The following is a 16,068-nucleotide window of genomic DNA, read 5'->3' on the forward strand; positions in this document are numbered from 1 at the left end:
TCTGAAAACTCAGTTTCGTCACTTTATTAAATGAGTTCAATTTATTCTGACAAGCTCTCTCCATTCGTCTCTCTCTTTGTCTCAGGACATGATTCCCCTGGGCCAGAACGTTGAGGCAGAAAGTTCCAACAATTAACAAAAAAAAAAAAAAAAAGGTAATAACATACTAACGTTTTTATGGCAGGCTTAAGGCAGAGACGGGGGGAGGAGGGCAGGATTATAGGAGCAATGAAGGGGAAGAGACTTCCAGGCTGGTCTCAATTCATTTAACAAGCCTTCAAGGAGAGCAAAATAAACTTCAAAGCCACATACACATTTAAATATATATATTAAAAATTCACATTTTTCTAAGAGTACACATACATGATGCCGTGGGCTTGATTCACAGATGTCAGATTAAAGAATAAACACATTCCACTGTCTTTGAGGCTTCAAGCCAGATTGGCAAAACCTCCACAAAGCAGCCGATTCACTTCAGAGACCGTCCTTTTCATGAAAAACAGACCATGTGAGCATGGCTTCCAGTGCACCTTTGCAAAAATGTGCTCAAATTGCCAAGTCAAGAACAAAGCATGACCCTGTTGGACACGCACCTCAAGTTTTACTCAAAAAAACAACAAATCGCTTTCTCACAAATCGAGCACTGAGCTTATGAACTGACATACAGTACGCTGACAAGGGTTACCATTTCACAAAAAAAGTGAAACTTTCAGCCTCAACATTACAGTGCAAAACAATAAATACTGTAAATGACAAACAAAACGGACGTCGAGCTCTTCAGAGCTAAGAGAAGACAGCCCAAGAGAGATGAAGGGAGAGAAAGACATAGATGAAAACACAAAAGTGGTACAGTGTCGGTATTTACATCTTACACAGGGCTTAAAAACTGAAGTATATTTACAAACAGGTGGGTGGAGCAAACCTGGTCAAACCACACCCACCGAACAACATAAAAAGACTGATGAAAAAGAACAGGAGAATAGCATGAGCGTCACAGAAAGTTGGAAGAAGGGCCCTCCAGGGTTTATTGAGAGGCTAACAGATATGTTCTCAAGAAATCAAATGATATCAGTCATTTTTTGGACAGTTTGTGGATCGATGCGTTTAACTGAGACCATTTGGCATTATGATTTTCAACTCGTGTGCGGATTCACAAACATATTCTAGAACTGTTCTACCACAAAGTCCTTAGGAGTAGCTTAATTTACCGTAAAAATGGCATGGACCGAAATGCTAAAACAGAAAGAAAACGTACTAAAAGAATTATGAAGCATGGTTCAGTCTTCAAACCTGACATCACCTAAAAATGACTTTGAACGGAACGGATGAAGACTTTGTAATCTCACAAGCATAAATTAGGCCTAAACCCAGAGCATCATTAACCGTTAATGATAATTAAATGCCCAGGAATATAAAGTCACTTCAGTTCAGTACAACAATATTTATAGGCTATTGTCTTGCATACCTCTTTCTTTCCCTTCTTAATGGTCAACGACAGGACAGCGTTAAACCTTTTCTCAACTAGCTTTTCATTTGCTTCACAGGGAAACGACTGCAGATGCTTTCTCAAAAGTCCATTCGATTCACCATTTTAAAATAATAAATATATTTGCTAGAAGGTAAAAGCAAGATATTATTCTCATTTTTTTTTTTTTTTAAATACAATAAAATAACTGTATAAAACCACCACATTTAGTCTCGCCTCTTTTCCTTGACATTTACAACAAGATACATCATTTACCGTGACTGCTTGTTCCCTGCGAAATGTATTTTACATTTTTTTTTTTTATAGGGACATTGAGAGGGACGATGTGTTACTCCTAAACAAATCAAGGGAAAACATCCACCGATAACTTAATTATAAATTAAGATTCAAATCAAGACAGAGGACCTGCCCCTAGCCACTGAACCAATCATATTTGACCTCCAAAACACGCATGGTGTTGCGTTATGGTTGTGCGTGAGCTTTACTACGGGCGTACGCAGCCTTTTGGAGCGCTCTCAAGATTGACTACCTCTAGTATCTGAAGCAAATATTAGCAGTATAACTTTTTGTTGTCGTTTGTTGCATGTGCATGGCAGTGTGTCGGGGTGTGTATGTGTGTGTCCAGTATGTTTCTCCGTAGACTGCAAGTTTGTTCAACAGTCAGCAAACATTGGGTTTCCCAGACCGCCGTGCAGTAGCTGGTAATTCTGCAACGTGTGACATCTGAATCAGGCGGTAAATGTGTGAATTAGAGCTATAGGGAGGAGAAGCCGTGTATGAGGTAAAGAGTGTGTAAGACTGTGTGTGTGTTTGTGAGAGGGAGAGATGTGCGCGGTGGTGGCTCAGATGCTGTGGTAAGCTTGATTTTTTTGAGAGACAGCCTCAGGTGCTGTTGGTCAGAGTAGATCCGGGCTGTACAGAACCTTCAGAGCCATCTGGCAGAGAATAAAGGGGACAAAAAAAAAAAAAAAAAAAAAAAAAAAAAGGACATTGAAAAATGATATATGTCAGTGTGATCAGCAAACACCAAAGCACATAAAATGTTGGTAACACTTTACAATAAGGTGCCATTTGTTAACTTAGTTAATGTATTAACTAACATGAACAAACGATGAACAATGCATGTATTACACTATTTATTGATCTTTGTTAATGTTAGTTAATGAAAATACAGTTGTTCATTGTTTGTTCATGTTAGTTCACAGTGCATTAACTAATGTTAACAAACACAACTCGTGATTTTAATAATGCATTAGTAAATGCTGAAATTAACATTAATTAAGATTAATAAATGCTGTAGAAGTATTGTTCATTCTTAGTTCATGTTTACTAATGTTGTTAACTAATGAACCGTATTGTAAAGTGTTACCAAAATATTATATACACTAATGTTCAAACGTTTGGGGTCAGTAAGATATATACATTTATAAGATTTTATTTATATATATTTAATACTTGTTTTCAGCAAGGATTCATTAAATTGATCAAAAGTGACAGTAAAGACATTGTTAAAAATATTTATTTTTCAAATAAATGCTGATCTTTTTCATCAGAGAATCCTGGAAAAAATTTTTTATCATGGTTCCACAAAAATATTATGCACCACACATTTATAACAATAAAATATTTCTTGAGCAGCAAATCAGCATATTAGAATGATTTCTGAAGGATCATGTGACACTGAAGACTGCAGTAATGATGCTGAAAATTCAGCTTTGCATCACAGAATAAATTTCATTTTAAAACGCATTCAAATAGAAAAAAAGTTATTTTAAATTGTAATGATATATTCACATATTACAATATTTTTATGTATTTTGGGTTACATTAATGCAGCCTTGGTAAGTATAAGAGACTTAAAAAAAATAATAATTTTAATTAAATCTTTAAAAGAATGGTAGTTTAACAGGAGTTAAATTAATACCCAAGTAGGACGTTACTACATCAGAAAAGTAATTTCAGAAGCAGGGAAAGTTATTGTCTGGGAAAGAGAATGAGAAGAAGCATTTTTCTAATTAGAATAAATGCACTGATTAATTGTGCACTATAAAGAACAAGAAGGTTTTATTAACATTAAGTTAATAAGGTGAGTTTTGATTTAATGTTGTCTTAACCCCACCCACTCGAAGAGCATCAGTGAGAAGGATAACAGCATTACCGTTGGAGGAAGCTACGGTCTGTGCGCGGGCATGAGGTGGAATGAGAGTGGAATTGAGCTGCGGCTGAATCATCAGCTCTGAAATAAAGAGAAACACACTCTGTTGACAGACCTCTAAGTGGAACAAACAAAGAAGAAAAATATCAAATGCTCTTTTAAGAACAGAAACGTTTCACTCAAACTATCTCTGGATTGAATGGTAAAAAACTGCAAATAAGAAAGAAAAGTAACAGGATATTTTGGATGGGCTGAGCAAAAGTGCTAGTCTCCTCTCAATCGTTTCTGTAGTATTTCATTTTCTTCCCTGAAGTCCAATTATATTAGTCAAGGTTTCTTGCATCAAACGTAGCTGTAATTTAGTTTTACATGACCATTTGCCCGCCCTCTCTCCAACCCTTAGAATGAAAGGAATGGTTTATCCATAAATGAAAAATCGGCCATAATTTACGCACACTCACGTCTTTCCATATTTGTATAATTTTATTTCTTATGCAGATCACAAAAAGAGATTTGTACTGGCCGTGCAATTAATTTCCATAGAGAATTAAGCTTTCAAGCTTCAAAAAGGATGTAAAAGTATTATAAAATTATAATAAAGTGGTCCAAGGGACTCCCTCTGAAGTCTTCTGAAATCATACGATATTTGAAATTTAAATCACTATTCAGCTGCATTGAAGAACATCATACATGTCATCATGCACAAACATGATGGTGAGTAAATAATGACAGATAACTTATCTTTTCAACTTTAAAAGTTTGGGGTCAGTAGGTTTTTTTAATGTTTTTGAAAGAGGTCTCATCAAGGCTACACTTGTTTTACACATCTGTAAAAATATTTTTATTATTTTGAATAAACTACATTTTTAGCATCAGCATTACTCCAGTCTTCAGTGTCACATGATCCTTCAGAAATCATTCTAATATGCTGATTTTCTGCTCAAGAGACATTTAATATTAGTATCAATATTGACAACAGTTGTGCTGCTTAATATTTTTGCAGAAACAGTGATACCTTTTTTCAGGATTAGATAAGTGAAAAGCATTTATTTCATTTCATAAAAAAAAAAAAAAAAATTAGACCCCAAACTTTTGAATGTCAGCGTATGTAAATGAATAATTGAATAAACCTCTACGGACTGCTGTCTATACTGTCTTCCATCAGGACAGGTCTGGTCAACGTGAGAAAAAGGTGTTGATATAATACATAAGTGGGGTGGTTATATCTTAATGAAAGTCTGCTTCAGCTCTGAACAGGCTAGTTTTAATAAATGGTCTGGGGCTCTGGGCAGGGATTTCTCATGTCTCTATTTAATGATTCTCACAGCTGGATTTACAATAAAGGCGGATTAAATACTGATCTGGATCCTTGTTCGGAGTCTGAATAACATCAGGCTGAAACTGACACTAATCCTACAGAAATCTGTTTTGTTGAGATGCGTTACTTGGATGACACCTTTGCATGCAATCAGTGAGAAGTTTGTTGCAAAGGATGCGCATGAAATGCTCCTGTGACTCACCTGTGGTGGTGAAGTTGAAGAGTGGAGGCAGCTCTCGACCGCTGGGCAGACGGGTTCCAGGTTGGCGCAGCTCATCAAAAAAGGCATGAGCGCAGGCCTGGAGCGGAGACAGTCGTGTCACTGGCGTGTACTCTAACAGCCGAGAGCACAGGGCTATCGCCTCAGGCGGAGTTCTTTGTTTAAACACCTGTGGAGGAATGACATGAGAAAAAAGGAAACAACAATAGAGTTAACAGACAGCTGGCTGAAATTAGATACTCACTGAAAATATACATACAAGAGTTGGACAAAATAATGTGAACCCCTGGGAAACAGGCAATGTTTCTTTATTAAGGTGTTTACCACCATTTGCCTTTAGTACAACTTCTAACCTTCTTAGAATAGATTCATACAACTTTTGAATAGTCTCCAGGTAAATGCTGTCTATCAAAACATCTGCCAGTTCAGAGATGTTGAAGGAGGGAATCGGCTTCTCACAATTCTCTTCAAAACTGTCCACAGTGGTTTGATAATATTCTAGTGATTTGTCCGGCCAGAGCAGATGTTGAAATTCATAATGGGGCTCCATCTGTCTGGGTTTTATGATCATGGCACCACATTTTTCATATTTAGCATTGGTGTCTGTGGCTGGGTTTTGTGGAAACAGGGTCTTAAAATGAATACTGAGGATAGCTGTCAGTTTACTGCAGTAAATGTGTATTGTTTAGACACAATCCTTCTTAGTGTTTTGACGGTCCCTCGCATCATTCACTTTCGCTTTTTGTGCACTACTCTTCTTCTTTGATGAATCTCGTCATGTTTTGTGTGCATAGTCATAATTATAAAGACTGTTGTTCTTACAACACCAAACAACTGGGCTGTTGAGGTTACAGATGCTCCTGCAAAACAAACTCTCATGATTTGCCCTTTTTGGAAGTTTGTAGTTTGTTTTGCGATTGCTGTGTTGATGTAATAAACTGAGATGAAGTGTGTTGTGTTGCATGAGAGAAATTGAAAATGACAGAGACGTGTGAAATAAAAGTGCAGAAAAGCAGTGTTTATTTCGTGCACAGCTTTAACAAACTACAACAGGTAAAGCTGTCAGCTGTGTGGACGTTAACAATTCTCGTTTATAATCAATACTAATATGGCTTATTGTCATCAAGATCTTTTGTCTATATGCTGTGTTCTGTTATTATTTGTAGCACACTTCCCGTCCATTTATCGCAATAAGCTCTGTGCTATGTTACTTTTTATTAAACAAAGCATCAGCTTTAAAATTCTGTCAAATTTATAACGAAATTCAACCAATAAATACCGTTTTGGTGCTCATTAATGTGCGATGAGTGATCGCTTTTGCGGCACGTGAACCTGTCATATCTTTTTCTTTACTTTTCTTTATTATAGTATGAAATGAACATGTATGAACATCAAAAGGTAAGCTATTTTAAAAGATAGCCTGCAGTAAAACTTATTGAAATGTCTCTTGTAATCGCTCATTCGGTGTTTCAAACTGTGGAAAACGTGTAAAGCTTAGGTAAACAATGCCACATAATACATTGACTTCAGAATAACTAATCGGTGTCTAAGTTCATTAGTCAGTTGTTTCTTATAGGAGCCAATGGCTCCTTAATTGATTTTTTTTTTTTTTGTCTGGGGCCCTGTAGACAATGAAACGATAAATAAAAGGTACTTGTAACAGCTGAATTTGGTAAACTTGTCAAGTCTAAAACCTTTGTAAGATATTCAAATTGTTACATTACATGTCGGTCAGATAGTTTCTTCCTGTCTCTTGGACAGAACAAGCAGTAAACTTGCAGATTGTCAAGAGAGAATATTTATAAGCCAGTTTTGTAACACTGCAAACTGATACCTTATGGCTTTGGCTGAAGATGTGAGTCAGATATTTGTGAGAGATTTTACCTTGGTCCATGGATGTGCTTTGATCTGTGGGAATTTGAACTCTGTGTAGTTCGGGTTCATTTCACGGATCTGTTCTCTTGTGGGTGTTCCAAGTACCTGAGCAGACAGACAGAAACATCCGTGAAGAATGCTGGGTTAAAGTAAAAAAAATAATAATAAAACATTATGATTGATAAAAAAAGGGGAAAAAAAGAAAACACTAGCATTCAAGGATTTTTTTGTTTAGTTTTTGAAAGAAGTATATAATGCTCACCAAGGCTGCATTTATTAAAACAAAAATACAGAAAAAAAGAGCAATATTGTGAAATATTATTACAATTTAAAATAACTGTTTTTCTAACTGAATACATTTTAAAATGTAATTTATTCCTGTAATGCAAAGCTGAATTTTCAAGCTGAAAATCACTCTAATATGCTGATTTGCCCCACAAGAAACACTTATCATCAATGTTGAAAACAGTTGAGCTGCTTCATATTTTTGTGGAACCTGTAATACATTTATTTTTAGGATTTATTGATAACTAGAAAGGACAGCATTCATTTGATATAGTAATCTTGTGTAACATTACAAATGTCTTTACTGTTACTTGTGATTAATTTAATGCACCCTTGCTGAATATTTTTATTTTTTAAAAATCATTATAAATCATCTTGTCTAACAGTGTTGCACAGCTCAAAAGTAAAGGGTTAGGTTTACCTTTATGATCTCCACTAGCTGGTCCACACCACTGTCTCCAGGGAAGATGGGCTGCCCCAGCAGCAGTTCGGCCAGCACACATCCAGCTGACCAGATGTCAATGTTGGAGGTGTAGTCTGTCGCACCAAAGATGAGCTCAGGGGCGCGATAGTATCGTGAGCAGATATAAGAGACGTTGGGCTCACCCCTCACCAGCTGCTTTGCACTGAGAGAGACAGATTTGAATTTTTTGAGAAAAACTTTAAATCAGACTGTCGATATGAAAACATTTTTTTTTTTTTAAATAAATGAAAGATTTATAGCTCAACAACAAAACAAACACTGAATCAAGCTCAACACCATAAAAATCTCTCTCCATCCTAGTACAAAAGAGAGTATTTCACCACTTTTGTTCATGCAGTGGTTTTGGCATTGAATGTGTTGTAATTTTTAAAATTAAAGCAAGTAAAAACGAATGGACTAAAACATGCCTGAATGACAGAACTGCAGGGAAAACTAAATTCAATACAGCTGTTTCACTTTCAAACAGAGAGATCAAACAGTCTGATGTGCATCTCTCCACTCACCAAATAATTATTTTCAAGTCTCTAAGTTGCCAAATTGTCCACTTTTTTCCAGAGACAAAAAGCAGTGTTCGTGTTACCCTCAAAAGAAAACCTAACGGCCTGAATTCCATCAAGTGCCTTACACAATCACAAATTAAATACTTGAAATTGCAATAAATTAAACAAATGTGGTCTGGATTACAGAGGTCAACACGTCTGCCTTTAATCCAAGGGTTCTCATAAAAACTGCTTTGAAAAAAAAATACTGTTTTTAATGGGAATTCATCAGAAAAAGCAGCCAGAGTTTGGCCTGGAGGACAAAGGATCACATCAGAGAGACAATCTGACCGGCCCCATCAACATCTGAATTCATATTGCTTTTGTCAATGAACCGTGGACAAGAACAGTTCCATTTGCTAACATATTTAACAATGCACTATCAAAAACAAATATGACTTACAAAGACCGGAGGCAGGGCGAGTTAATGCATCCCCAATAAACATCAAATCTAGACACCAACTAAAGCCCACACTTACAAAGAGGTGCACTCTCAAAATATAATGACTATTATAGTGTAACACCCATTAAAACTGAACATGATGTTCACTGGCGAGCAGAAGGACACATTTGAGAAGCCATCAGATCCACCCGCTCGCTCGCTCACGCTCTCTCTCACACGCAGCACTGACCTGCCAAAGTCACAGAGCTTGAGAACAGCTGTTTCTGGGTCCACCAGGAGGTTCTGTGGTTTGATGTCTCTGTGACACACGCCCTGGGAATGGATGTAGGCCAAACTGCGGAAAAGCTGATACATGTACACCTAAGAGAAAACAAGACGACAAGTAAGCATCTTTATATTAAAGAAAAGGCAATATCTTAATCAGCCTGCATTTTTATATTACTAATGACTAAATAATGTAATTAGATTATTATTCATTAATATATACATTATTATTCAGTAATGTTTTTTAAATTATTTTTTTAGTTTTTTTTAGTTTTTTATTATTTCTTTTTTATCTTTTCCAAAGCATTAACAAAAAAAATTTACTAATACTAATGCAAAATTTTACATTTTCGCCCACACACATATTAACCCATTCTGGCAAGATAATTAAAATATAAATTGAAAAATATAAATAAATAAACAAACAAATTCTAACAATGTGACTCGTTTCATAGTGAAACTGAATGTTAGGGCTGTGTATCACCAGCAAAGTCACGATACAATACGTATCCCGATACAGAGGCCACGATACGATACGTATCATGATACACGGAACTGCGCTGAATTTCACCTCAGCAGAATTTAGTAAAACAGCTGTTTATTAAACACTGCATACTATAGAGCCATTGCTAACTATAGGCAGAGCAGGCAGTTGACCTCTGCATTATGAAGGGCCTCCATAACTGTACCACAGTACAACATAGGTAATTAGAGGTCGACCGATTCATTGGTTTTGCCGATTAATCGGCACCGATAGTTGATTGCCGCAACTATCGGTTATCGTCAAAAATCCATGCCGATAGTTTTCCGGTTTGCAACCATTGCTGGAGTGGCTGAGAAGGGTCCGCTGGCACTATACAGTACGAGAGCGGCCTCTAGAGGCGGAAATCACTAACAGCACGTGTTGTTTATTTTGACACGTGACACTGCACAGAGCGGGAAACTCCAGGCATAGTCTTCTATTAAATTACTTTATATTTGTCCCAAATCGTTGTGAATGTACATAATGACTTCACCCTAGGCTATAAATCATGTATTGTGCATTTTTCAGTTTGTCTTTCTGTGGCTCTAATAAAGCCTGTATGCTTCATATAGAGAGATGTAATAGATCACGATTTCTCGTTCCGCTTGCTCTGTTTTTTTAAACACAGAACTTCAAACTCATTTAATGCCACATTGTTCATTCTTGAAGCAAACTTATGGCCGTTTGGTGATTAAATAAATTGTTTTAGACCGCCACTTGAATTGAACGCAAAGTGGTGTGTGTGTGTGCGTGCGTTGTTGTGACAAATGAGGACATAAATTTGTATAATGACAAGGGTATGACAAGGAGAAGGTGACTTTTCAGGACATTACCCCATGTCCCCACTTTTCAAAACGCTTATAAATCACACAGAATGGAGTGCATTGAAGATCTGAAATAGCACAAAGTTTCCTGTAAGGGGTAGGGTTAGGTGTAGGGTTGGTGTAGGGCAATAGCACATACAGTTTGTACAGTATAAAAACCATTACGCCTATGGGATGTCCCCACTTTTCACAAAAACAAACATTATCAAGTGTTAAAAAAAAATAGAAGCATATAAAGTGTGCAAGTACAAATACAATATCCATATGCATGTAATTTAATGTTATAGCCTTATGTTCCTTGTTAGAGTGTTCATTTCAACATTCACTATTAGCTACTACTGTAATAGGCTACATTTTTAAAAATTTTAAAGTTTCTTCTTTTAACATTAGCAAACTATGAAATAACTTTAATGATCAATATAGTAAATAATATTAATATTTTTATTCATTTACAATGTATGGTTCAGTACTGTTACTGCTTTTTTTTTTTTAAATAGTAAAGCACTAGCTTTCTTTCAGTATCCATTTTGAAAACTATCGGTTGATTAATCAGTATCGGCCAGTGTGGTCCAACCTAGCTATCGGTATCGGTAAAATCCACTATCAGTCGACCTCTATAGGTAATGACATATATGTTTCATGTTTATGTTGTGCACTCCCCACCAGGTACAATATTCTGATTGTTTGCATCTTGTTTTTAAGCCCATAAATAATAATGTACTCATTCTAATATATTAAAAAAATCATCTTTGCATTGCTGGTAGGTTATCATTGCACAAATTAACACTCTCTACATTTAAAAAATAAAAATTAGAAGAGTTCTAAACTAATGCGCTGTCTTCACTGTATCTCACGCACACACGTCAGTCACTCAAACAGATCACGTTGTGCGCGCGAGCAGACAGACATTCAGCAACACAAACTTTTTAGCGCTGCCAATGTTTTCAGAAAGCAAGCGCATTCACCCACAGTGGAGAAAGAGCGCGTGCACATGGTTGCCAGGTTGACAAAGATAAGTATCACACTTATTTCATATATGCAGATATTTCGATATTGCGCAAGTGGTGATCATAATTTGACTGGATTGGGAAACAAAGGCAGTAATATTATTATCTAATTTATTTCCTGTCCATATGGCTTTGGTTATGTCAGCAAAAATAAGAGTTGTCTCAGAAGTATGAAAAGTTATTAAAGCAATAAGTCTTGCGAGGCTGTGTGTCAGTGATTTTCCCACAGTGACGACATAAAAGAAATCTAATAAAACAGTAGACAAACAGTTACATTTATTAATCATGATAGGATTAATTCTTCTGCCAACTAATATGGCTCTAACTGTACAAACATTAGCCAAACATTAACCAAAAATATTTAGAGAGAATAAAAATGGTAAATTTTGATTTGTGTTGCCTTGTTAAAATTTCAAGAATTGAATAGTTTGTTCAGTCAACTTTACCTTCACATAAAAGATGGGAATAATGGTTTTAGCTTTGCTGAAGTGCCGTGCCACCCTGTAGACGGTCTCGGGCACATAGTCCAGCACCAGATTGAGGTAAACCTCGTCCTTCTGTGGAATAAAGACACAATAATCTCTGTAAATTATGACAAACAATAACCAGATGATGCTAACCCTGGAACAACATATAAAACTACCAGTTTATGCATAATCGCAATGTTTAATCGTAATTGCAAAGTTTAATCGCAACATATAATCATTGCAGTTAAGTGTGTTCACCATCTGTTTGATTACGTGTAATTTGTAACTAACTGCATGATTCTTACTGTACATTTCTGCCATAGTCACCACTAATAACCTACTCCTAAATATAATGTAGAAACTTAATATTTTCTGTAAAGCTGCTTTGCAACGATTGATATCGTGAAAAGCGCTACACAAATAAACTTGAATCAAATTGAATTGAACCTGCCAAAAACACACTACATCCCAAAACTATAAGGGAAAGCCCTTGTATCCATATTTTAACTTTTAACCAAAAGACTTCCCAGAAGTGTGGAAGCTGTTATAGTAGGTCCAACTCATTATTTATGCCCATACAATCAACAAGCACGTACTTGTCAATAGAACAGGCTATCAGAATGAAAAGAGTCACCATTATCTTAACTACAACGATCTGAACCTAATTTAAGAGGTATTCTCATGACATGCACGACTATTCAAAAGTTTGGGGCCTGTAAGTTTTTAATGCTTTTGAAAGAAGTCTCTTAGCTTCAACAAGTCTGCATTGATTTGATCAAATTCAGTAAAAAAATAAAATAAATATTGTGAGATATTATTATAGTTTAAAGTAACTGCATTTGAATACATTTCAAAACGTAATTTATTTCTGTGATGCAAAGCTGAATTTTCAGCATCATTACACCAGTCTATCACCTTCAGCAATCATTCTAATATGCTGATTTGCTGCTCAAGAAATATTTCGTATTATTACTAATATTGAAAACAGTTGTGCTGCTTCATATTTTTTGTGGCAACCAGGATTCTTTTTTCAGGATTCTTTCTTTAAAATCATTAATGCCTTTACTGTCACTTTAAATCATTTTAATGCATTATGCATTCTTGCTGAAAAATATTAATAACTAAAAATATTACTGACCCCAAACTTTTCAACAGTAGTGTAAATATAGAGCTTTGCAACAAATGTCAGTTCTTTTACCTTCTCTCCACTGCAATAGAAGAAATAGCGCAGCCTCACTATATTGCAGTGGTCCAGTTTTCTCATTATCTGAAGTTCTCGGTTCTTCATGAACACAGAAGAAAGACTGTTAGCAGCTCTCAGGGTTAAGAGATGTCACAATATTTACATGCAAGTAGTCACAACAGTGCAATTCCCCTACAGCAGCCTGGGTTTAAGTGCCTCGTTCAAGGGCACAGTGTTAGGTTTGGTAGTGGACAGCACAGAAACGGTTAGCGGTGTAAGGCTGAAATAGAGGTTGGTGTTGTCATATAACATACGGGTGAGATATTCAATTCAGAATATTGAGACTGAGAAGGTCTCTTAACCCAAGACTGCTCCCAATTAGTGTAAGGCCAGTCACTCTGAATGAAAAGCATCTGTTGACTGGCAGATAACATATAAAGAATTTAAAACACTTATAGTTTGCATAATACTTTCTTCTTTAAGTAATCTTTACATCGACAACTGGTGGGTCACAATCAGTATTATGTTAGTATTATTTATATATTATTATAATATTTATTAACATTTTGAATTTGCTTTTATTTTTATGTTTTCATTTTAATTTTAGTTTAAGTTTTATTATTTTGGTATGTTCTTTTTTAATAAATATTTCTATATAGCTTTATTTTTTTTTTTTTCAGTTTTAGTATTTCCAAATTTATTTCAAATAGTTACCATAACTAAATTTCATATTTTTTAAAGTTTTAGTTTTTCATCTATTATTATATTTCTTTCTGCTTTATTTTTAACTACCAAATAACATTTTTAATATGTTCCGTTAACTATTAAAAATGAACTATTCCATGTCGCTTACTGTTTACACCGGTAGTCTCTTTGCTAGTTACATCAGCACATGCAAGAGTGCTATTGCTAGCTTGCGGTTAACTGCATAAAAAGTGATTTTTCTTATTATGATGTTTACACAATAAAATTGAGTTTGTGAGCTAGTCAATATTTCAATTTAATTACAATTAACATGCTTGCATAATAGAAAATAAAATCTACAACTAATTTAATAGTTTGTTAAAACAATTTTTGTTTTAGGATTTACGGTGTTTTTTGTTGTTGTTGATGTCAAAGACTATGAGTCAAACTCTACATTTCATCTGTAATTTAGTAGCATATTAGGAAGTTGAGAACTACAACACAGGAATTACCCTTAAAAAATGTGTGTTATTGAACAGAGCGAGTCAGCAAGTATTTATATGCTTGTGTGAGGGTGTGTCATACCTTAAACCGCTTATCCTGAAGTACCTTCTTGATGGCCACCCACTCCTGACTGTCAATGAGGCGTGCCTGATACACCACGCCAAAGGAGCCATTACCGATCACCTTGATATCAGTGTAAGACACCTCCTGCGGGCGATCCGGGCCCTGGCCCGGGGTGGCAACCACTGTGGTCACCTTCCCACTGTCTCCTACAACACATTTGAGACATTAGATCTGATTAGATCAGATTGTTCCCTGGGTGTAAACGGACAAATATGCACCAGGAAACTTTGGTCAGGGATGATGTTCTTGCAGCAACTACATTCATTCAGCCATGCTATTCTCTAAAATAAATATATTCCTACCGATTTGGCCCATACAGGGTATACTGATTCAAAACATAATGTTAAGGAAATATATTCACATATTACGATTAAAAAGGTCATTTATCGACCGTAAGCATCACTGTTGCCGCAAAATTTCTAGCAGTATAAAAGCTGTAGAATGATATGCATACTGGACATAAACTTAAAAATAAAAAGCCTCGTGCAAATGTACTTATTAAAAAACAGTGTGTAAGTCTAAATGAAACATGGCACATATCTCACTAAATATGGACCTGACCTGTTTGTGTCCTTCACACAGGACATTATGACAGTGGGTGTGTCAGGAAGGGTAGTTACCACCTATTCAACATGCCCTACAACCTAATACCGTAAGTTGCCCAGTAAAGCATTTAAACAATCACTTTAATAACATAGCCATGGAGAAACATGCTTGTCAACCAGTTTAAGTTTATGATAGTATCTCAAATCCAAGTGTGCTGCCTACTTAGACAGCATTATCCACTATCCATTATAGAATAACGTTACTGCCATGTTTTCTGACATCTTACCATGGTAAAGTTGTGTTATTTTGGGGTATGGGACCATTGTAATACAGTTTTCTCTGGTAGCACCATTGTATTATTTTATGTTCCATATGAATACCAATAAACATTCATATGGAAGTCAGTATCATATTATATAAAAGTACCATGGTATTACAATCACTGTACCATGGTAACGCCATTGGAATTTTTGTTAATGTGCCAAAAGGCTGTCTACGCAGCACAGTTGGTCAGTATTTCTCGGTTTATAATTTAACTCAAAATTGTGAAAATTTTCCTTGGTTAGCTTAGGCTAGTTTCGTGAAGATGACATAACTGTCAATATCAAGAAAACATCGGTGTGCTGTTCGGTTATATACACGGTATGTCCATACGATATGTCCACTCGTAACTGAGATAACTTCGCTTATATACTCACTAGATAGTTTTAAATTTGCGCAAGCAGATGAACTGTCCGCCGAGGCCTGCGAGACCCCGGGCTTTCCTGCGTTGCTCCCCACGACAGCGGCGGATCCGGCGGATGCTGCAGCGGCTCCGGACGCCCCCTGAGGCTCAGCGAACGAGGTCGTCCTGGGCCGCCCGCTGCCGCTCATATCTGACTGAAAGTGTGCCGAGGCTGTGGGGCGAGGATCAGCGGTTCCCTCGTCGACTTGGCCTGGTGCAGGGTGAAACATTAGGTTAAAAAACGAAAAGATGACAAACCTTTCAGCCGCGACCCTCAGCGTTCACCCACTCTCTCGTGCGCTGAGAATACGCGCAGCCTCATGGGGAATGCAGTTCGGTGCACTGAAGGCGCGCTTTATTGATCCGGACTCCGGACTCCGAACTCCAGGAGCAGGTGTCACACACCTGAGTCACTGTCTGCCTCTAACTTTATCATGTTATTTGTGTACGTTGT

The 16,068-nt window shown here is 36.4% G+C and overlaps 1 protein-coding gene across 4 annotated transcripts; it reads right to left on the reverse strand.

Moving 5' to 3' along the window:
- Positions 1-2: 2 nt before the first annotated feature.
- Positions 3-16,012, reverse strand: gsk3aa (glycogen synthase kinase 3 alpha a). 4 transcript variants are annotated; one of them, XM_058754766.1, is made up of 11 exons: positions 15,904-16,006; positions 15,589-15,825; positions 14,303-14,490; positions 13,049-13,132; positions 11,830-11,940; positions 8,995-9,125; positions 7,761-7,965; positions 7,064-7,159; positions 5,162-5,348; positions 3,645-3,722; positions 9-2,421 (listed from the first exon to the last, which is right to left on the reverse strand). In XM_058754766.1, the coding sequence occupies exons 2-11, from the start codon at positions 15,761-15,763 to the stop codon at positions 2,369-2,371; spliced, it is 1,308 nt and encodes a 435-aa protein (XP_058610749.1). In that variant the 5' UTR covers positions 15,764-15,825; positions 15,904-16,006; the 3' UTR covers positions 9-2,368. The 4 variants fall into 4 exon arrangements, with proteins under 4 accessions (XP_058610747.1, XP_058610748.1, XP_058610745.1 ...); XM_058754764.1 differs by having other exon boundaries at positions 3-2,409; positions 15,589-16,012; XM_058754762.1 differs by having other exon boundaries at positions 8-2,421; positions 15,589-15,976.
- Between the last annotated feature and the right edge of the window lie 56 nt (positions 16,013-16,068).

The sequence above is a fragment of the Onychostoma macrolepis genome, chromosome 19 (genome assembly GCF_012432095.1).
Source record: "Onychostoma macrolepis isolate SWU-2019 chromosome 19, ASM1243209v1, whole genome shotgun sequence".
Taxonomy (NCBI): Eukaryota; Metazoa; Chordata; class Actinopteri; order Cypriniformes; family Cyprinidae; genus Onychostoma; species Onychostoma macrolepis.